Source organism: Salvia splendens, chromosome 1, assembly GCF_004379255.2.
Source record: "Salvia splendens isolate huo1 chromosome 1, SspV2, whole genome shotgun sequence".
Classification (NCBI taxonomy): domain Eukaryota; kingdom Viridiplantae; phylum Streptophyta; class Magnoliopsida; order Lamiales; family Lamiaceae; genus Salvia; species Salvia splendens.
In genome coordinates, this window is record NC_056032.1 from 7,422,968 (window position 1) to 7,443,878 (window position 20,911).

General features: G+C 35.5%; 3 protein-coding genes across 4 annotated transcripts; all 3 read left to right on the plus strand.

The window, feature by feature from the left end:
* The first annotated feature begins 840 nt into the window (after positions 1 to 840).
* Positions 841 to 7,387, plus strand: LOC121811101 (ubinuclein-1-like). 2 transcript variants are annotated; one of them, XM_042211900.1, is made up of 12 exons: positions 841 to 1,324; positions 1,527 to 1,625; positions 1,714 to 1,790; positions 2,487 to 3,021; positions 3,696 to 3,795; positions 3,891 to 4,000; positions 4,126 to 4,212; positions 4,618 to 4,743; positions 4,949 to 5,080; positions 5,169 to 5,216; positions 5,757 to 5,858; positions 6,707 to 7,387. In XM_042211900.1, the coding sequence occupies exons 1-12, from the start codon at positions 962 to 964 to the stop codon at positions 7,157 to 7,159; spliced, it is 2,232 nt and encodes a 743-aa protein (XP_042067834.1). In that variant the 5' UTR covers positions 841 to 961; the 3' UTR covers positions 7,160 to 7,387. The 2 variants fall into 2 exon arrangements, with proteins under 2 accessions (XP_042067834.1, XP_042067840.1); XM_042211906.1 differs by having other exon boundaries at positions 4,618 to 4,710.
* A 6,318-nt stretch (positions 7,388 to 13,705) lies between these two features.
* LOC121804544 (MADS-box protein defh21-like) lies at positions 13,706 to 15,335 on the plus strand. Its single transcript, XM_042204132.1, has 7 exons — positions 13,706 to 13,896; positions 14,316 to 14,385; positions 14,457 to 14,624; positions 14,718 to 14,759; positions 14,834 to 14,875; positions 14,976 to 15,186; positions 15,284 to 15,335. Exons 1-6 carry the CDS (start codon positions 13,706 to 13,708, stop codon positions 15,174 to 15,176), a joined length of 714 nt encoding a protein of 237 aa, XP_042060066.1. The 3' UTR covers positions 15,177 to 15,186; positions 15,284 to 15,335.
* A 699-nt stretch (positions 15,336 to 16,034) lies between these two features.
* Positions 16,035 to 19,569, plus strand: LOC121795008 (18S rRNA (guanine-N(7))-methyltransferase RID2-like). The gene is made up of 10 exons (XM_042193431.1): positions 16,035 to 16,144; positions 16,579 to 16,703; positions 16,818 to 16,893; positions 17,420 to 17,503; positions 17,618 to 17,673; positions 18,179 to 18,235; positions 18,340 to 18,389; positions 18,548 to 18,700; positions 18,991 to 19,129; positions 19,203 to 19,569. The coding sequence occupies exons 2-10, from the start codon at positions 16,605 to 16,607 to the stop codon at positions 19,365 to 19,367; spliced, it is 879 nt and encodes a 292-aa protein (XP_042049365.1). The 5' UTR covers positions 16,035 to 16,144; positions 16,579 to 16,604; the 3' UTR covers positions 19,368 to 19,569.
* The last annotated feature ends 1,342 nt before the right edge of the window (positions 19,570 to 20,911 follow it).

Here is a 20,911-nt window from a genome sequence, read left to right on the forward strand (position 1 = left end):
TTACTACTATTCCATTAAATTCCGAATACTACTATTATTTTATCATTGCGAAAATAAAAACTATATAATTTGAATATATTTAAAAAAAAATTAAGTAGAAAAAAGGTGTAAATGACAAAAAAGGGTGCAAAACATAACTTTAAATATAATACGGAGTAGTTTTTTAACCAGTAATTTCTGATAGATATATTATTAATTTTCATGTGATACTAGTACCACCACCTCCTGTTTACTTCACTCAATAATAAAAGAGGTAGTTGTCTTAAAATTTCTGAAATTTTATCAAAGTGTAATTTTGTATTCCAACTTTCAAATTAGTAAATTGCCAAATTATCAATTTATATTTTTGTACCTAATTACGATTTAGGCGATAATACAATTCTAATTCAAAGGATGAAATTATTTAATTCCATATAATAGTAATAGGAGTATGATGTTATTTCACTGTCTAAAAGTCGTTTTAATTGATATCGGATAGTATCATTATATCATATGATGAGCCATCAAATCATATTAACCCTGAAATAATAATTGAACAAATTTATGTACAGTTCAATTACAAAACTAGCAATTTCAATACTTCATAACTTTATTGATATAACTACAATACAAAAATTTGACAAACATTTAAGAATTTCCAAGTAATTTTTTAAAAAAATGATGTAAGCTAAAATTGGAGAAATATAAGAATTATTGGGGTCGAGAGTGAGATTACCAAAAGAAAAATGGTGTGCATGATATTTGGGTCGAAAGTGAAATTATCAAAAGATGCGTGCCTTTTGAGTTATATTAGTTAAATGATGAGCTACAGCAGTCCCGCAACCGTTACACATCCAAAAGGGAAAATAAGGCATAAAAAACAACGCAAAATCTCCTCTTTCGGTCTTTCCCCTCTTAGATCAGCCCAAGTCCTAGGGTTTTCCCCCCTAATTTCAAACCCCTAAAATTCTAGCTCCGATTAATGGTCGACGGCGGCGGCGGTTCGGAATCGGGTTCCGCGTTAAAACCAATGTCCACGTGCGAATCACACGGCGACCGCCTGCGGTTTACGGTGGAGCTGCGGCCGGGAGAGACGACAATCGTTTCGTGGAAGAAGCTTCTTAAGGAGGCGGCTGCCAGTAAGAACAATAAGCATGGACCAAAAGCTGCTGGCCCGTCCTCCACAACCGATCAGCAGCCAGCTCCGCAGCCCAATCCCCCACCTCTTCCACCTGCATTGGCTTCTTCGGAGCAGCCGGCGGAGAATGAAGGGAAGGATGCTCAAGGTCAGGCCGGAACGAACCGTCTGAGCACCGTTATTGAGAAAATCGAGCGAATGTATGCGGTATGTTTTTGTTGGATTGATGAATTCAGGCTTTTTTCTTTAGTCGGGGGAAAGGAAGTCTCATTGTATTGTATGCCTTTCAAAGAATTGGCTACATTAGGACATATAACACTCAGTGACGCTTAGATGATTGATGGGTGATATGGATGTGATTTTCTATCTACTGGCACAAATAATTCATGTTATGTGGGTGAACGTTTAGGGTGAAGGAAGTAGTGAAGATGAAGAAGTTTTTCTTGATGATGTGCCAGATGATGATGAGTACGATACAGAGGATTCCTTTATTGATGATGCTGAGTTGGTAAGTGCTACATTTTCATCAACTATATTATATAGTTGTGCTCTCCTCCTCTCACCACCGCTTATGTTGTGCGTTGTTGGCTATGCAGGATGATTATTTCCAGGTTGATAACTCATCAATAAAACATGATGGTTTTTTCGTTAACCGCGGGAAGTTGGAACGCGTGTAAGTCTTTTAAGATGTACCTTTCATGTCTTTTATCAACAAATATTATGACTATATCATTGTCTGTTATATAGCCCTTGGATTATTTAGGTTCAGTTGGATGTATGGTAATGTACTAATGTTACTTACTGTGTAAATAAACTGTCCTTAAGTTACACCATTCGTAATAGTTTTTCATATGTCTAAACTTTGGAACTGGAAACATAATGTAAAAAACCAAAACTTCTTTTATTACACTCTGATAATTGAGGTAGAAAGTATAAATTGATTTTGGACTTCTTTTGTTGACTTTTCCTATAAGACCTGTATTATGTTCAGGATAGGTGAAATAATAAATTTTGAAATGCATAGGAATGCCATAAAAGTAACTTTTTAAAGCTGTATGTGAAGCAAATAATGTTTTTTTTCTTGTTTCTTTCATTTTATTGAATCATAAGTGGTGCAGTGTTTTGATTGCATCTAATATTGTTCTTCTATGAGAATGGATAAGTGGACATGATTATCCCTTAGGATCTGCTGGTAAGTTTTTCTAGTATGTCAGTCAAATTTATATTATATCGGAATATCCTGTATCTTGATCAGTGCACACAGTGTCATTTTCTGTTGCTGGTTTTATTCAGCTTATGTCGGCAAAATAATTTAGGGCCTGTTCTTTTTTATTAGTTGTCTAAGGTCTTTATTTACTCTAATGTGCAGTGAACCTACCATATCTGCTACACAACAACCAAAGAAAAGGAGGCGTAAAGATGTGACAAAAGCTCAAGGTGGGAATGAAGATGGGCTTAATCCAAATAAACACATCAAAATAGGAAACAAAGGAAGAAAATCATCATCCTCAATTGAAAGAAATACTACTAGTCAGTTCAATGTGCAAAGTACGAATGTGCTAGAGGCTTCTCAAGCAAATGCAACTGAAGCTTCAGTGAAGAAGAAAATTGCAGATCATCAGACTCTGATGGATCCTACAGCATCACTAGAGCACAAGGATGCAGACCAGCAAAAGATTGGGGTCTTCTCATCACAGAATCACAATAACAAACTGAAGGACAGCAGTGAACTTCTAGATGCTTCAGCTCAGAGGCCAAATAGTTCACCTGTAAGCAAACCTCAGTATACCAAACTAAATAAGGCTAAGGAGCTGGACCAATCTGTTCAACGGAATGAAAAAAGTGGACATGTTGCAAGATTTGACCTTAATATTCCTCCAAGTAGAGACTTGCCACAAATAGCGGTGAGTGAATTTTTGCGTTGCGGTTGTTTGTGAATTGGTTGTTTCTATTCACATAAATGTTTAAGATGATTTGTCGTGTCCCATCATCGTATGATTTTTTAATAACTGTGCATGAAGTTGGTTCTTTCTTCTTTCTAGACCTTTCTGTCTAGGGAGTTAATTTAGTATATATCTTTCTAGCTTCTGATACCTTGCCAATGCCAATGTTATAGTACCGAAATACAAGTTCAGCTGTAACTTTTAGTTCTTTAAAAATAGTGAAATTCCTTACTATTTGGGACACTTAATAGCACACTATTTAAAAAACTTTGACCTATTCTTCTTATATGGTCAGAGATGCCTCCCTTAAATGACTGATGTTTGAAGCAGTGTCGTATGTCTGCCCACTTTTATTTACCATTAATGATGAATTGATGATTGATGAAACCATATCTGATTCACATGTATCATGTATTCATGTTTTTAGCCCTGTTCTATACACGCTGGCTGTTATATGCATATTCCTACCTTCTTATTCTCAAATAAGTGAGTAGAAATTTCAGCATCTTAAACCTGTTAGAGATATGTATTGTCATTACTGGTCCCTCCAATTTTTCGCATTTTCTCTTTTTGCAGTCAATTTATTATTGTTATGATATTATCCCTGATGAGGTCTTCATACATATCTTTTTCAGAAGGTTCCTCACACTCCAAGAAAAGAAGGATCTAATGTTAAACCAAAAATTACGGTGCTCGAAAAAGCCATTAGAGAGTTACAGAAGATAGTTGTAGAATGTATGTACAAACCTTACAGCAATGGTAGTTTTCATTCTTTTAGTATGATATGTCACGCCATGATGGTAACTCTTCTTGTGTGTTTTGAATAACAGCAAGACCACCTTCAACAGAGGTACAGGATCCCGATAGTTCTTCTCAAGGAATCAAAAGGAGATTGTCACCTGAAATAAAGCAGAAGCTGTCTAAAGTTGCTAGATTAGCGGTACTTAAGATGCTATGAGTTCACTATAGCTGTTAATCCAGTAGTTTACTTGTTTTTTGCTTTTATGAGGGTGCACCTCTATTACTTGGTTATGTCAAAACGTTTATATTTTCGGGATGCTGCAGCAATCTAACTATGGAAAAATCCCAAAGGATGTAATCAATCGTCTGATGAGCATCTTAGGCCACTTGATGCAACTTCGGACACTTAAGGTAACTCTTCTTTGAGAATTAATATCTGAGTGCGATTATATTTTTTTAACTACAATGCCTCCATTTTTCCATGGTTAATATATTTAGCGTTATATTGGTTAAGCGAATAATCTACTGTTATTAGCAGTGCTGTTACGTCTCTCTCTCTCTCTCTCTCTCTCAATTTTGCATGTTTTCTTCTGGTTAGCTGTTATTCTCCCCCTCCTTGTTCTCTATCGTTCATTAGTTTTCCTCCTTATTGGTGCCCATGTAGGGTGTGTGGACAGGGGAATGTTCCCATAGGCTGTAGTTATGGTTTGGCAATAACCTTCACAAACCTTAGTCTGAACTTGATCATCAGCTGAATACAACATTTTGAAACATTTTTTGTTTACTGTAGCCAAGCTAATAAAGTCTTTTTTTCAGAGAAATCTTAGAGTAATGGCCAATTTGGGATTGTCGGCTAGACAAGAGAAGGATTACCGATTGCAGAAGACAAAACAAGAAGTTGCTGAGATGGTTAGGCAGCGGGTGCAATATATGAAATCCAAAGTATTCATTTTTCTTGCATGCTTTATTTGCTATTGATGTGCATAGATTGTTAATGTTGAAATTATGATAATAACATTAAACCATGAAAAAAGCAGATAAAGTTTGTTCATAAGTGATTTCTACTGGAACATGCTATGTCAAACAACACACATGTGCTGAATATTGATACCAATTTTTAAATTAACAGATATCATCTACTTTGTAGGTTCAGCAGCAAACTGCTACCGATGATTTTCAAGAAATTGGTCTTGAAGAAAAAGAAACCTTGAAAAGAAAATACAGCATGGATGATGCACTGGAGAATAAGATTTGTGACTTGTATGACCTTTATGTGGAGGTAATATATCAGATTTTCATATTCGTTGATGGAGTTTTCTGGTTTGTAGACTTATATTTCTGCCTTGTCACAACCTTTTAATTTCCAGAGACATGAAGAAGATTCAGGACCCCCTGTGAGAAGACTTTACGAAGAGGTAACAACATAAGATTTTTATTATTGATAACTAGACCAGGTAAAATGCATGCATTATCATACATATATTAGAAGTTGTGGACTGTCAACTGTGCCCCTGGATTATTAAGAATTTTCCTTGGTGATAAAATCCTTAAAAGCAGTCAAAGTATGAGGGCTTTTTCCTGGTCGCTGCTGTGGGTATTGCTATGGGGGCTATTTTTTTCTTCAACAGGGAGGGAAGGAAGGTTTTCATATCCCAGAATCTGGTTTTGTTCAAGGATCTCAGACATTTTACTGTGAGATTCTATGGTAGATACTGCTGCCTAAGTCAGCAGGGAAGTTATTACTTGACGTACTAGCAGAAAACCTAGCCAATTCATGATTGTACGAGAGAGTGAGAGAGAATAATAAGTGGATTTGTTTTAAGTATTGATCAATCCTCTTCACTCTTCTTCGGCTGATCATGGACTCAACAACTATTGTGGTTTATAAAATACTATCATTCAGTTTTACAAGGCTATGCAAGTGAAAATCTGCTGTTTGTATTTCCCTGTTGCAGCTTACAGCATTATGGCCTGGTGGAATCATGGACACTGATGGAATTAAACGTGCAATACATAAAGCAAAAGATAAAAGGAGGGCATTAAGTGGCCGACCGAGGGTATGTGTATATTTTGCTCATTCTCCTTGAATTCTTTCTGTTTTAGCAGAATGAAATCTGACTGCTTACTTAATTTCTCAAACTATAAGAAAGTACTCAGGTGCATACTTGTGTATTTATTGAGACAGGAGCGACATGTTTCCTGAACTCATATTGCACAAATTACCTTGGGCAATTGGACTACCCTTTTGTGATCACTGACATTATGTGTGCGGGTAACTAACATTAGGGTTCAGACTTCAGAGTATTCTTTAATCTTGATTCGGGTTCGGGTTTTTGGACATCGGATATACTAATTCTTGGCATGTTTATCTATGATGCATCAATGCCAGAGAACTTACTAAATTCAACCCATGTTGCATATAGTTTATTCTGCATATTATTGTCTGGGATTCATGTTCCATTGTAGGTTTATTTATGATACATATTCGATATGCCTCATTTCTGGCATCTTTCCTTGACTTGATTGCCGTTTTATTCTTTGGCTGATCAATCAGATTCAGTCTTAAATTACTAAAACAGAATATCCACTTCTGTGAAAATATTAATTAATAGTATTTTAAATTAAGCCTAGTAGTGTATGATATGAGTAGCAGTTTCCTTAATAGAGTCCAGTAACTACTATACGAATAGTTGATAGATATGACCATACATCAAGTATTTCCGAGGCATTAGACTTGTGCAATCTGCCATGGGTTTCTATAGTGTTAATCGTGTTTCAATTGTGTAGTTTTTATCTATGGTATTTAGGATATCTATCGTGCCTTGATAACTCTTGAACATTCCTTTCAGGTTTCTGACAAGTCTTGTACACGTTCCTTTTATTTACCAATAATTTTCTCTGTCAGGATCAAGAGAAGGTTAAGAGGAAGAAGGTGTTAGCACAAAAATTGGAGGATACTAGTATTGTTAGTCCTGCATTGCCTGAGAAAGTTTTGTCCGAGTCCCATGACCATGCTTCATCATTGATGGCCAAGCTGGTCCAGAGTGCTGCTGTATCTCAACCCGAACCTTATGTACCAATGCCTGTCGCGAGTAATTCTAGTGTAGACAAACCAAAGCAAGAAAGAGTGAAGGCTATCCCCAACAGCAATCTTACTGGTGCCATGCCAGTGGAGGTATTACCCAAAAAGAAAGTAAAAAAGAAGCAAAATCTAGACGCTGCTGAGGCTCAGCTCCGCCTCGAGAAGGCTCCTGAGGCAGAGGAAAAACACAAACACCATAAGCCCACTGCTGTTCCTCCTAAATTCAACCTTCCGCCAGGTGCTAAGTCTGGCTCTGATAGTGATAACCATAGTTGACGATGTGATGCCACAAATAGATGGTTTTGAATCACAGATACATGTCTTGAATTTCTTGCATAATTTATATTTAGTGTTTGTTGTTAAAACATGATTCACCATTACTAGATTAGGTTTAAATTAGGTCATATGAAGAGGTGCTGACATCCACTCTGTTGTCTTTGCTCCAACTAGAGCTTACTGTATATACCATTTTTATTTTATTTTATTTTATTTTATTTTATTTTATTTTATTTTATTTTACTTTTCAATAGAGATATATGCACTGAATTATTCAGATAAATTGGTGTGTTTGTGTATCTGAACTAATTAGCGATAGTTCATAGTTGTGACTTGTAAATATGTGAAATACTCCTATCAGACTAATGGAATACATAAACTGATAATACAATATATGTAAAATATCAGACTAATAGAATACATAAACAGATCTACAATATATGCAATTCACCACAAGGGGTGTAATTGTGTGAAATAGATTCATCCATCCTCAATCAAATTTTAGAGATTGATACTCATGGAAGTGCCTAAAAATCAGCGAGTTATCGAGTACACTTTTCGAAATGTCAGCGAGAGGGTTATCGAGTACACTTTTCGAAATTGATACTCAATTCACCACTATTCAAATGAAATTACCTACATGTCAGCGAGAGGGTTAGTTTTCGAAATGTCTATAAATCAACAAGAGGATTAGTTATCGGGTCCACCACATAAAACTACAATTACATATATACGCACTTTTGGTAAAAGAAAATATCTGCACTTTTCCTATTCCTATCCTTCTTTCTGTGGAAGGAGTCAAACTAATAATTTTGAGTAAGGTAGTTGGTATAAAAATTAAATTATATGGAGTAGTTATTAGAGCTAATTCTTGAAAATGGCAATTTTCATCTTAAGTTTCAATTTTCTTACCGTGATGAAAACGTTACAATCACAACAATGCCTTTTAATTAGTGCAATCATAATATTTTCAAAATTTTGAATAATGAAATAATGTCATTCAGTTCATATATATGAGACAAACTTTGCTTCTAGTTAATCCCATACTTTTTTTAATGAGACTTGTTCAAGTACTCATAGAAATTGATCATCTACGTAATTAACTATATAAAGATAATTAATAATGTAACCATAATTCACCGCGGTAATAGTTTTTATAAATATACAGGGGAAAAAACGATAGTGAAACAACTAGTAGTACTGGACTTATCACAGTAATAAAAAGCTTTTGTCATTACCCTATATTTAATTTCGTATATACATAGTCCTTTTCAAAAGTTTTGGTGAAAAGTGTACTCGATAACTTGTCATTTTTCTGAAATAACTTCGACAAAATATTACTCCATCAGTCCACGAAAAATAGGGCACTTTGTGAATGATACGGGTTTAATGTAAAATTGGTAAAGTAAGAAAAAAGGGAAAAAAGTAAGAGAGAAGTAATGTTAGTGGAATGTGAAGTCCATATTATTAGTAAGAGAGAAGGGAACATTCACGGGTTTAATGTAGAATTAGTAAAGTAAGAAAAAAAGGGAAAAGAGAAGTAATGTTAGTGGAATGTGAGGTCCATATTATTAGTAAGAGAGAAAGGAAAAAAATATGAGAGAAGTTGTTGAAAACTTTCATTTTTTGAATGTGCCCTATTTTTCGTGGATAACAAAAAATGGCAAATGTGCCCTATTTTTCGTGGACGGATGGAGTATTCATTTATAAATCATTTACTTCCTCCATCCACGAATAGAAGTCCCATTTTTTTTCATTTTAGTCGGTCCGCGAAGAGAAATCACGGTTCACTTTTATTATAAATGGTAATAGGATCTCACATTCTACTAATTCATTCCACTCACATTTAGTTTAAAACTAATATATACAATTGAGATTCATATTCACTAACTTTTTTCCATCCAATTTTCTTAACATTTCTTGAAACTTGTGCAGCCAGAAATGAGTCTTCTAATGAATATTAAGTAATACTCCTAATTATGTACCTTAAAAATGGTCTAACAAACGAATTCATTTTATCAGTCGAATTCATTTTCAGTTGTTTGAGATGTATGCGAATAAGGAGAAATGCTTGGATGACTATTTCATCACCGGAGAAGAATCGGCACTCGGCACAGGCGATGCCGCCCGTGCTCTGACCGAACGACACCCAAAATAAAAAAATCCTGGATCCGGAAGTAATTATGATAAAGTGATGGTCCATACAACTAAATCTTACAGTTTCCTAAATTGGAAAATCTTTAAATGAGTCCCTTTATTCATGAATTGGCAAAAATGGAAAAGCTCAGGAATATTTGGTGCACAGACACAGTGTGGATTCAGCAGTGGTGGTTAGACGTCAACAACAATCTTTTCGTTTTACACATTTCACGACATACTACTTCCAAATATTATTCCAATTAAACGTTTCACTCATTTTTCATATCAATAATTCCTCCCTCTCTCTGACTCTCTCTCTATATAAATAAAAAATATACATACTATCATAGATGCATTAAATGTGGATGAGAGGGATAGTAGAGCACCCACCATACATATATGTCCTTGCAAAATTTAAATTAATTCGGCTGACATTTTATTTAATTTCTCAATTTGTTTATTACTACTCTAGTATATCTATATCAATATTTTTCATTTTACGACTAGCAGTATCAATTTTGTGAAAAACCACATAGTTCTTACTTTGCATGCAAGTGTGTTTCTTCAAATATCAAATTGTAGTAGTATTAAGGATTAATAAATATGTAAACAAGAAACTTTCAATTTGAGGCACCCTATGATTGTTTTGATTAAAGCTTATTCTTTGGTGTAAAACGATGGATGGATGCACCTGGATGTGTGTTTTCTGTATTGGTTTAGACAAAACTCTTGTTTTTAGTTACTTCCTCTGTTCATAAAAAAACATTCCATCTTGTCATGATTTCAAGATGTTCGTGTTTTTAGTCTCATTTACTTTTTTTTGGTTTAGATAAGTGGACTCATCATTCAACTAAATCTTACCGTCACATTCTATTTTATAACTAATACTCCATCCATCCATAAAAAATAGTCTCATTTGTAGACGACACGAGTTTTAATGAAAATTTGGTAAAGTAATAGAGAGGGAGAAAAAGTGAATAAAGTAAGAGAGATTAGAGAAAAAGTGGATAAAATATGAGATAAAATTTTCACTTTTAGAAATAAGACTATTTTTTGTGGACATTCCAAAATGACAAAATGAGACTATTTTTCGTAGACGAAGGAATATATAAACGTGAGGTCTACATTGCACTAACTTATTTATCAATTATCATCACAAAGTTAAACAATTTGTTAAAACTTATGGCCAACAAAAATGTGACTGTAAATGACATACAAAAACAGTACTCCATCCGTCCCATAATAGATGTCACACTTTCCTTTTTAGTTTGTCCCATAAAAGATGTCACATTTCCTTTTTTGGAAAAAGCTCACTCTCACATTAATATAAATATATTATTTTCTCTCTCCACCTAACACACAAAACAACATCACCTAAAATCTCGGGCCAATTTCCAAGTGTGCCATCTATTATGGGACGAAGGTAGTATGTTGTATTACTTCGTCGTTTTTTGAATCGAGCTTTTGTAGCATAGCACACATAACTAAAAAAAGAGCATCTAAGGCCATCTGCAACGCTGTCTATTATCCGTCCCTTAAATTACTATTCATGGGACCCACTGTACTTTTTTACTCCATCTCTTAACTAAGGGACAGAACCTGCAACCCCCATCTCTTATTCGTCCCTTAACCCTCTCTTAAATTACTATTCATTCAATTTCATTTTTAATTTTTATTTACAACCAAATTCAATTAATAAAAACACACTTCATTAAATAAAATAAAATTACAACATAAAATAAAAATACAACTTAAAATTCAAAAAAATAAAAAAATACATAATTAAAATCCTAAAAAAAATAAAAATTACATAATTTAAAATACAATTTTATAGAAAATAAAAAAACTACTCCGCCGGTGAATCATCTCCCGAAGGCGGTGGAGGTGCACTGAAGCCACCTGGAGGCGGAATACCAAGTTGTCTTGTCATAAACTCAATTCCGGCAAGATAGGTTTGATATTGTGGAGGTGTCATGCGGGAAGTGTCCGCCATTGTGGCGGTCATGTACATGGACATTAGGGAGTTCGAGGGTGCCCCTGAGCCCGAGCCCGCCTGGCTTGATTCGGCTCGGCCTCTCCTCCCTCTAGCCGCCTTCGCCGCATTTCTCCCTTGCGGCCGACGGCGCCCACGTGAGGACCCCCCGGCATCGTCTGCCGTGCCCTCAACTTCCTGCGAGGCAAACTCTTGTGCGGCGCTGCTGAATTGTTTGGCGGTGTCGTAGAAGTAGACTCGCAAAGCCGACCTTAGAATGTTGGCTCACGTGGCTCCGCTTTGGTAATGAGTCGCTTCACTCTTGTAGATGGCGAAGAATTTTTTGACCTCTCTGTCGACTCGGTCAAAGTAAGCGCGGAGCATCTTATATGTGCGGCGGTGAGACCCCTTCGGCTTAATCTCGTGGTAGGCCTCGGTGACCTTTTCCCAGAAGCACTTCCGGGATTGTTGATTCCCGACGATGGGATCGTACGAGACGCTGATCCAGGCGTTGTACACCGCCAGCGTTTCTTTGGGGCTATACGGATGCCGGCCTAGATCCTCCTCCGCCTCCGCCCTGGAGCTTCCACCGCCTCGACCTTCTTCCGGAGTGGGTTCAACGGAATAATCATCCCGAATCTGGGATAATCCCTGCGAATACCTCGGGGCGGAGGGACGGGCGTATGCATCCACATCAAAATGGGGTGGTTGGTACCCCCTCGGCGTCGACGAACCGGAACCACCACCCAGGACATTGTACATGCCCCCAGTCACCGAACGCGTTGATGTCGAACCCGCCGGAGCCGCCACCGCCACCGCCAGAGTTTCCGTCGCCGGACATTTTGTGATGAGAGGTTAGATGAAAATTGGAGAGGAAATGAAGATGATTTGGGAAGAATAGATGTGTATTTGTGTGTGAAATGAGGATGAATTAGGAGTATTTATAGAGTAAAAAAATAAAAATAAATAAAAAAAGAAAAAAAACTGTAATATTAACGGTAATATTACTGTTTTTCATTTAAATTTTTTTTTTAATTCGATTTTTTTTTTAAAAAAATGATTTATTGCGTCAGCGTGACGATGTCCACTCGCGGGCAGGCGAGTGGGCGTCGCGCATGGCGAGACGTCTCGCCATCCGTCTCGGCGGGCTGGGGACGAGACGGGGCGCTGCAACTCGTCACGCCGCCGTCTCGTCCCGGCGTGACGGATTACGGGCCACCCGCGTGACGCGTTGCGGGTGCCAGAAGGATATCTTTTACTAATATAATTCAGGACGCTATTTTTTTTTCTAAATATAGTATTCATGCTTGGAAAGGCGTCCGCATTCTTATTGTCCCAACTAAAGTTAGGGAACGCAAATGAAAGCGACCTAGAAAAACAGAAGATGAAGATAATGTTCTCAACATGTTTTTTTCCGTCCTAAATTTTAATTATTTTTTAAAAATTTTAATGCAGGTAATTGCGTTTCTAATATGTCATTAAAAGATACTAAGTTTTATGTAGTTGACGTTTTTCATTTTTGGCCATCGGCGCTCAATGTTTATAGTCCACATTTTTATGTCAGAATAGGTTGTACCTTGTAATTGTTTTGAATTTATTTTTGGAACTTATCATTCCGACTAAGGATTGACAGATAACGCCCGATGTGCTCCTCGTTTATTTCTGTATCTGTTTCAAATATATTTTTCATTTCGTCTCTTTTTTGTTGTTGTATATATTCTGAATTGCTTCTGTACTAGTACCAGCTTGCCGTCTTTTTTTACTTGAGCGTTTAGTACCACATTAAAAAGAAATTACAGTAATAAATATGCATGCATGCTGTAATTAATAAATCCTACCAATACATATATGTGTATGTATTGTGTGTGAGGTGTATGTACATAACATAGGCACACAGATACACACAACTATAAAAGGGAACAACATATTGCATTATACTCTTTGCTTATAAAAGACAGTAGTCACATTTCAATCCCTAAATACCAGACAAGAACATGCATGGGCGAATCTGTGGTGGGGCAAATGCCCCTCCTCAATTCTTGTTTGCCTTTATAAATTTGTTATAAATTTTTAAATAAATGTTAAAAATTGCACTTATTGCCCCTTCTCAAATATAATTTTTTTTCCTATATATATCATTTTGCCCATCTTACAATAAAATCCTGGAACAAAGTTTCCTCTCTCTCTCATTCTCAACATTTTCCCTCTCATTTTAAAGAATTTCAAATACACAGCAAGTTTCTAATTCACCTCACTTTTCCCAAATTTTGATCATAGTTTGTTTACTCTCTTCTCTTGCAGAGTGGCAGTGGCTAATTAAGCCAACTTTGTGTGTGTTTTTTCTTCTCCTTCCACAAATTAAGCCAACCTAATTGTCTGCATTCCAATAATGGATGATTTCATGTCTCTTTTTTAGGGTTTTTAGGTGGAGAAGAATGGGGAGAGGGAAAATAGAGATGAAGAAGATCGAGAACAACACGAGGAGGCAAGTAACCTTCTCGAAACGTCGTTCGGGTTTGTTGAAGAAGACTCACGAGCTCTCTGTGCTCTGCGATGCTCAGATCGGGCTCATCGTCTTCTCCACCAAGGGCAAACTCACTGAGTACTGCACCCCTTCTGATATCAGGTCTCAAATCACCCATTTTTTTATTTTTTGTTTTTTATTTCTTTTTCAAGAATAGGTCTAAATATGTCTCTCTCTTGTGTCTGAATGTGAGCAGAAGTAATCAATTTCTTTTTTGACCAGCCTCAGCCCATTTGACCCCTAATTCCATCATTAATTATGTACTACTATCAAGATCCATCTATGTTTTTTTTGAAAATGTCAAAGATTAATCAGATCACATTTGACAGATATATGTTTGTGTGTAACATGTTTGAAAATTCACAGTAAAAAGTCTTGAAAATGTTACAATTAATCAGATCAGATTTGTCAAAATTTGAAATCTTGGTGGTAAATTGTTTGCTAGTCTCACCCTATAATTTTATGTGTAAAATACTTTATTTAGCAATCAATTTAAAATTACTTTTGTTGAATCATGGCAGCATGAAGCAGATCATAGAGAGGTATGCAAACGCCAAGGGCATCTCAATCCCGGAAGCAGCTGGATACGATGTAATTAATTGACCCTCTTAATTTGTTTAGCTAAACACATATGCTAATTTAACAAATTAATTAAATTTCAGAATCAGGTGCTGAAAGAACTGAGCCGAATGAGAAGCGAAACGCAGAATCTGGAGCTCAGCTTGATCCACAAGTACAAACCCGACGACTTGAGCGGCCTGCGCTATGAAGAGCTTGCGGATCTCGAGCACCAGATCGAGCTCTCGCTAACCGAAGTCCGAGCTCGAAAAGTAAAACTAAATATTTCTCTTCCAAATCACATATTAACATAAGCATGCCATCTTACTAGTATTTTAGTAATCAAATTATTTTTCATATTTCAGTTTCAGCTTATTCAAGAGCAAGTGGAGAATCTAAAGAGGACGGTAGTATAATTTTACATGCATACACACATAAGCTTAGTTAGAGTTAACTTTTATTGGAAATGTTTTAATTATAGGAAGTGCTGATGGAGAAGGAGAATCAAGAAATGTACAATTGGGTAAATAATTTAATAAATAAATAATTCACATATTCAATTTCTTTTAATTTCATTTAATTATGTCATATAAATATCAATTTTTTGTTTCTTGAATGTGTAGCTAACTAGCAATCAGCTTCAGAAACAAGCTAACATGGAGAATGAGAAGCATCGTCAAGCGATAACCGAGCTGAAGCTGATCGAGGAGCAGCCATTGATGAACCAGTTCCCGTTTTTCGGAGATGATCTGCACCTCGGAACCCTTCCTTTTCAAACCAACACATACCACCTTCAGCCCACTCACCCTAATCTTCAACATTAACTAACTTAGGGTAATGTTTAGATTTATTTCATTAATACAAATGTGTATAAATTAATATGTTTGCATTATATGTAGCTTACATTTTTGTTTTTTTGTGGCTTTTGCAGAGCGAGGATTGTGCTGCATGGGAGTAGTGATCTATTGAGAGTTGGTCTAATTTGGTGTCATTTATTTTCACAATCTATGAATTAATACTGTTATAACTTATATATGTATGTTGTTATTGATTTAAGTTATACACTGCATACTTGTTTACTATTGACGATATGTAGTTTCAAGTATTATATTGCAATTATATGTATGGAATGAATATTTGTGTTTAGTTTCAAGAATTGCAATTATATACTGTATGAAAAAGAGTATTTGTGTTTATAGCTATTACGTTTTGTATGGAGATTATATTTTTTAATATGGCTAATTTTTTAAGAGTCAGTCTCCCACGTGCGCGCACGTGAGCTCAAAGAAGGCGGAGGAGAAGTACAATTTACAAATACAAAGAGTAATATAAAAGGATGTTACAAAATACTATAGTGATTTGTCCATCAATTAATTATAGAAACTAAAATTATTATTAAAACATAAATTAATCCTACAAATAGCTAGGGATGTCAACCGACCAATCCCATCGGATTTGGGTTAGACATACTCAGATTGCGAGTTAATCAGGCTAAAAATTATTGAATTAGAAATTTCCAATCATAATCTCAGTATTTAGGTTTTGATGGTTGAAAACTTGAAATGGTTAAACTAAATTTGCATTTGATATAGTTTGATTTACTTTTGATCACCCACATAGTTATGTATTTCAAAAAGCCCAATTATAAGAATGTTAAACTTATTTAGGCCCACTACATAAAGAAAAACACAATAAATACATAATTTCTCCTCTTTCTTCCTTATTCTCGGCCGATCGATCAGCTCTCCCCGCCGCTGCCGCCTCTTCTCAGCTCTTTGTTAAAAGCTCGCAAGTCAGTTCTAATTTTACTCTCTGCATTTATTTGGATAAGTCTATTGTTATTGAGAATTCACTATTTGGGGTAAATTGTGATTGGCATTTAATTTTAGATATTTTGGATTTTGGATGATTCTCTATTCAAGTAGCCGTTTTACAATGCAATACTAGCCTTGTGTTTCTTCTGGAATTAGTTTGTGCACCATTGTTGATTTGTGGACATCATAGAATCCATAAGAGCTAGATAAGAAAAGGACACTCTTATTTGGGAGTAAAAGAAAAGATAGGAAGAAATCCAGCTGCAGGAGTTGTTAGCTTTTTCATATTTGCCTAATTTTGGGTAGAAAGTGGTGTAGCGAATATATTGATGATAGGGGTTGAGTTTTGGCTGGGGTTCATCTCTAACAAAATAATTGAGCTGAATTCTTAAATTCAAAGCATCGATTTCAGTTAGGAGTTGCTTTTGGTAGAAAAAGATGGCGTCACGTCCGGAGCTGCAAGCACCGCCAGAGATATTCTATAATGACGACGAAGCTCGTAAATACACCTCATCATCTCGTATCATCGATATTCAGGTTTAAATACAAATATTTTTTCTCTATTCTATTCTATTCTATCGTTAGATAAAGTTGTAGTATGTGAAGTTCCTGTCAATTGATCGTGTTGCTGCTTTTATTTTATGTGGAAAGGCTAAACTCTCTGAGAGAGCACTGGAGCTTCTTGCTCTGCCTGATGATGATGTTCCAAGACTGCTGCTTGATATTGGTAAATTTACATTTACGGTTTACCTGTAATGTGTTTGTGGGTTTGCCTCAATTTTGTTGCTAGAATGTTTACTAACATTGCAAATTGCGAATCTATTGCTGCTTGTAAACAGTTAGTTGAGTTAATTCTGTTTGATCATCTACATATTAGTACTATATTACCTATGACTTTTTACCTGTGCTTTATTTATTTTTTCTCAGAGCTGCATTACTCATTTTTTGTCATACAACTATATAAGTTTATACTTTTCATTGTTGTGTTAATTTGGGCAATGAAATTTTATACTACTACTATTATTGATGAGAATCATAGAACCAAAACTTAGCTAAGCTGTCACCTTTGACTGATTCATAGTCTTCTAGATGTATATACCTCACAATTAGACTTGGTTGTGATTCATATAATTTTAGATGTATATACTGTACCTCACCATTAGACTTGGTTGTGATTCATTGTGGGAAATTTATGTGCCTCTTCCTGCTATCTCTATGACTATATTGAGAGTTTCTATCTCCGGTTTGTTCAGGTTGTGGATCAGGACTGAGCGGGGAGACATTGACTGAGCACGGGCACCACTGGATTGGTCTAGATATATCTGGGTCAATGCTAAGTATGCTACTACTAACCCTCATATTTAGTACTCCATATGCAGTATGCTAAAACTCCGCTAGTTGACCTGAGCTTTGTGCTCCTTAATCTTAACTGAATGTTCTTACAAATCCAGATGTTGCATTGGAGCGTGAAGCTGAGGGTGACCTTATACTTGGAGACATGGGTCAGGTAAGTCAAAACTCCCAAATATTTATGTTTACGCTTCCAGGATGAAGTCTGGCAAATGCTATAAATTATATTTTTCTACCGAAACCTAGTGTATTCAGGCTTTATACTTAAACTGTGTTTGCATTATTGCCCTTTAAATCTACATGTTTTAAGCATCCAAGAAAGTGAGAGGTGCTCTGTTATCAAGCAAGAGTCCCCTTTTATTTTGTTGCTTTTGAGGTCTTGGTTGTTGGAAACTTAGAATATTTGGACTCGTTTGTACATCTAAGTTTGACTGTAATACTTATATGTGGTGGGTGATGAAGTTCCGTCTCTCTCTTTCACACACACTTTCGCCCCACACATGCTCAATGTTTGCATGTATGTTTATGTACATGAATTTGGCTATTTAAACTGGCAAATCATTCTTTCACCCAATCATTCGAGTATATAAATTTTGATGTCCACGGTGTGCCATACTGCCATTCTGTTTATAATATATCACTTTTTATGATGAACTATGTAGGGCTTAGGGGTTCGCCCAGGAGTTATTGATGGTGCAATAAGTATCTCAGCTGTGCAGGTTCATTTCACCTCTTTTTATATATTTTTTCTTTTCTTAAATGTAAAATGAAGTGTAACTGTTAAGGGCTGACTTGATTTTACCTTTTTGTTTTGTCAAACTAGTGGTTATGCAATGCTGACAGATCTTCTCATGAACCACGTCTGAGATTGAAGTATGTGATTTCTTACTTCATAGGCTCCTAATCCTTTTTTTTCTTTTGCAAGACTGTTGTGAGTTGTGACTAAGTCATGCTTACCTCTATGAAAAAAACGATTTACTTACCTCTTTTGCTGTAGTAGTATGACTGATATTATTATTGTATCATTTTAGGGCATTCTTTGGGTCATTATACCGATGCTTGGCACGTGGAGCTAGGGCAGTCTTACAAGTATACCCTGAAAATTTGGCACAACGTGAGCTGATCCTGGGATCTGCTATGCGAGCTGGGTTCTCTGGGGGTGTAGTTGTCGATTTCCCACATAGGTATATGAAAGATAGTAGAGCTGCCTTTTTTGTGCTTGGTAAATGGTAATTGGTTCTAAAGATAATAGGCTCCATGTTTACTTCCTCCTTAGCAAAATTATGAAGTAGCTTCACTTGGGAAAGATGAAACTTGAATTCACTTTCTCGACATAATCATTAAATAGAAAAGGTAAAATACATAAATTAGAATAAGTCAGTCTTAAAATCTGGGGATTTACTCTGAGCAAACTTGCATCCACTTTCCCAAAACCATGATTCAAATAAACTGGAGCTCTTTGTCATTGTTACAGCACTAAGACAAGAAAAGAATTCCTCGTGCTCACTTGTGGACCAGCATCGCTGAGTAGTGCCACTCCACAGGCAAAAGGTGAAGATGGTGAGAGTTGTTCTGATGATGAAGATATTAGTGGAGACGAAGAAAATCAGTCGGTAAGTGCTTTTAGTGAGCGAACTTGTTGAGCTTGCATGATATGCATCTCGCTAAGTTGTTTTTGCACTGCAGGTGTTAGTATCAGACAGGCACAGGCCAAGGAAGAAGCATAAACTAAACAAGAAGGTAAAGGGGAAAGAGTGGGTTATGGAAAAGAAGGAAAAAATGCGCAGAAAAGGAAATACAGTTCCTGCTGATTCAAAGTACACTGCCCGTAAAAGAAAAACTCGGTTTTGATCATCTTTATCGCTTTCTGGAGAAAAAGAAAAAGTGGATGCAAACTAGGGATGATTATTTTTGTCTGAGGCACAAAGATTTTGGTTCCGAGCCTAATTTGTTGTTGGTATTTATTTCAAATTTTGTTTGGATTTGTTTGGGTGTATGCAAGTAATTTTAACCTACTTTCATTGATGAGCCAACTAATTTTCCATTCCCACAATTTTAGTGATTTACCCTTGGGTTTTCTTTCAATTATTCATGATTTTTGTCAACAGGTATTTTTCTATTGGACAAGTTATTATCATCAAGTACAAATCAAGTAGTTGGCAAATGTTGTGAATTAAATTAACATTTCACCTTTCCAGATTATTTAACATAGTCTCTCTTTCTTAACCCTTAAACCATGACAATGATTTTACTTTTAGTACTCCACTTCTAAACCCTTAACACATGTCCTAAAAATGAAACACCATTCGCATGAAAGATGAACGAAAATGACAACAAGACTACCTTTTTCGTTGACGAAGAAAGTATTACTAAAGCTTGCTAATTCACAAGCTTGCTCATGACCCGGATATTGCCGAGGTCAAGATTTGGCTCGTTTAGCTAACAAACTTCGTTAAACAAGCTCGAACGAACTTTTATCAAATCAAAATTCTAAGTAACTCAACTCATTTCCAATCCTAGTAATCATAAGATCTACTTAATATTTATGAGTTATGTGTTATTTACTTATTTATATAAGTTGGAACGCCCATAACGTGGTTCCAAAAGTCCAAAACTAGGTAACACAACTAATTTCAATTTGGAAAGTCATACAATTATTTTAAAATTTATTCTTTGTCAACCTACTTTATATTACAATGAATTAATAAACGGGTCGGATTAGTTGTCAATAAGATGAATGATTGTATTGCCAACTAAATTAACGAGATTCAAAGTGGTATAAAATTTCTATAGTTACTATTAGTGTTGCGAGTGAATAATAATTGAAAATTTGTTAATTATTAATAAACCGAACTTTAAATTAAATTGTGCTCTATCAAAAAAAATATTTATGCTCTATTTTTTTATTTATACGGTATTTATTTTGCTTGGTATCGACTACCGTTATCAGAATAATAATTGTTCATGAACCAAATGGAATTTTTTTATTTCAGACGTTTGACTTATCTCATTTGATTAAAACCAATAATTCAATATTCTTCCATTTATATGGCAAAGTAATAAATTAATGAAGATGCATTTGACCTTAATAGGGTAGTTAAATTATAAACTTCAAGTCAATAAATAAATATTATACGCCAAATGCATGGCGTATTTGAAATATACTGTAGTTCTTGCAAGCTTTAAATTTTTGAATTTTCTCTTTTGAAATGATTTAATTACTAATTTCATATACATAATTTATAATGCGTAGTGAGCAAAATAATTTTACAAATATTATCTTTCACGCTGAACTTATTACCTAAATGTAACCGACACAAATATAGAAGGATCAAACAAATTAATTGAATATAATCTTCAATGAGGGATGTCATATATATTACTAATTACATTAG

Bases quoted from the DNA above. Each gene is read 5' to 3' on its own strand.
- LOC121811101 (XM_042211900.1), top strand. From the start codon at position 962: ATGGTCGACGGCGGCGGCGGTTCGGAATCGGGTTCCGCGTTAAAACCA. The intron at 4,213-4,617 runs GTAACTCTTCTT...TCTTTTTTTCAG, and splicing joins TGCAACTTCGGACACTTAAG to AGAAATCTTAGAGTAATGGC. The intron at 5,217-5,756 runs GTAACAACATAA...TCCCTGTTGCAG, and splicing joins TGAGAAGACTTTACGAAGAG to CTTACAGCATTATGGCCTGG.
- LOC121804544 (XM_042204132.1), top strand. From the start codon at position 13,706: ATGGGGAGAGGGAAAATAGAGATGAAGAAGATCGAGAACAACACGAGG. The intron at 14,625-14,717 runs GTAAAACTAAAT...TTCATATTTCAG, and splicing joins CCGAAGTCCGAGCTCGAAAA to TTTCAGCTTATTCAAGAGCA. The intron at 14,876-14,975 runs GTAAATAATTTA...TTGAATGTGTAG, and splicing joins ATCAAGAAATGTACAATTGG to CTAACTAGCAATCAGCTTCA.
- LOC121795008 (XM_042193431.1), top strand. From the start codon at position 16,605: ATGGCGTCACGTCCGGAGCTGCAAGCACCGCCAGAGATATTCTATAAT. The intron at 16,894-17,419 runs GTAAATTTACAT...CGGTTTGTTCAG, and splicing joins AAGACTGCTGCTTGATATTG to GTTGTGGATCAGGACTGAGC. The intron at 18,390-18,547 runs GTATGTGATTTC...GTATCATTTTAG, and splicing joins GAACCACGTCTGAGATTGAA to GGCATTCTTTGGGTCATTAT.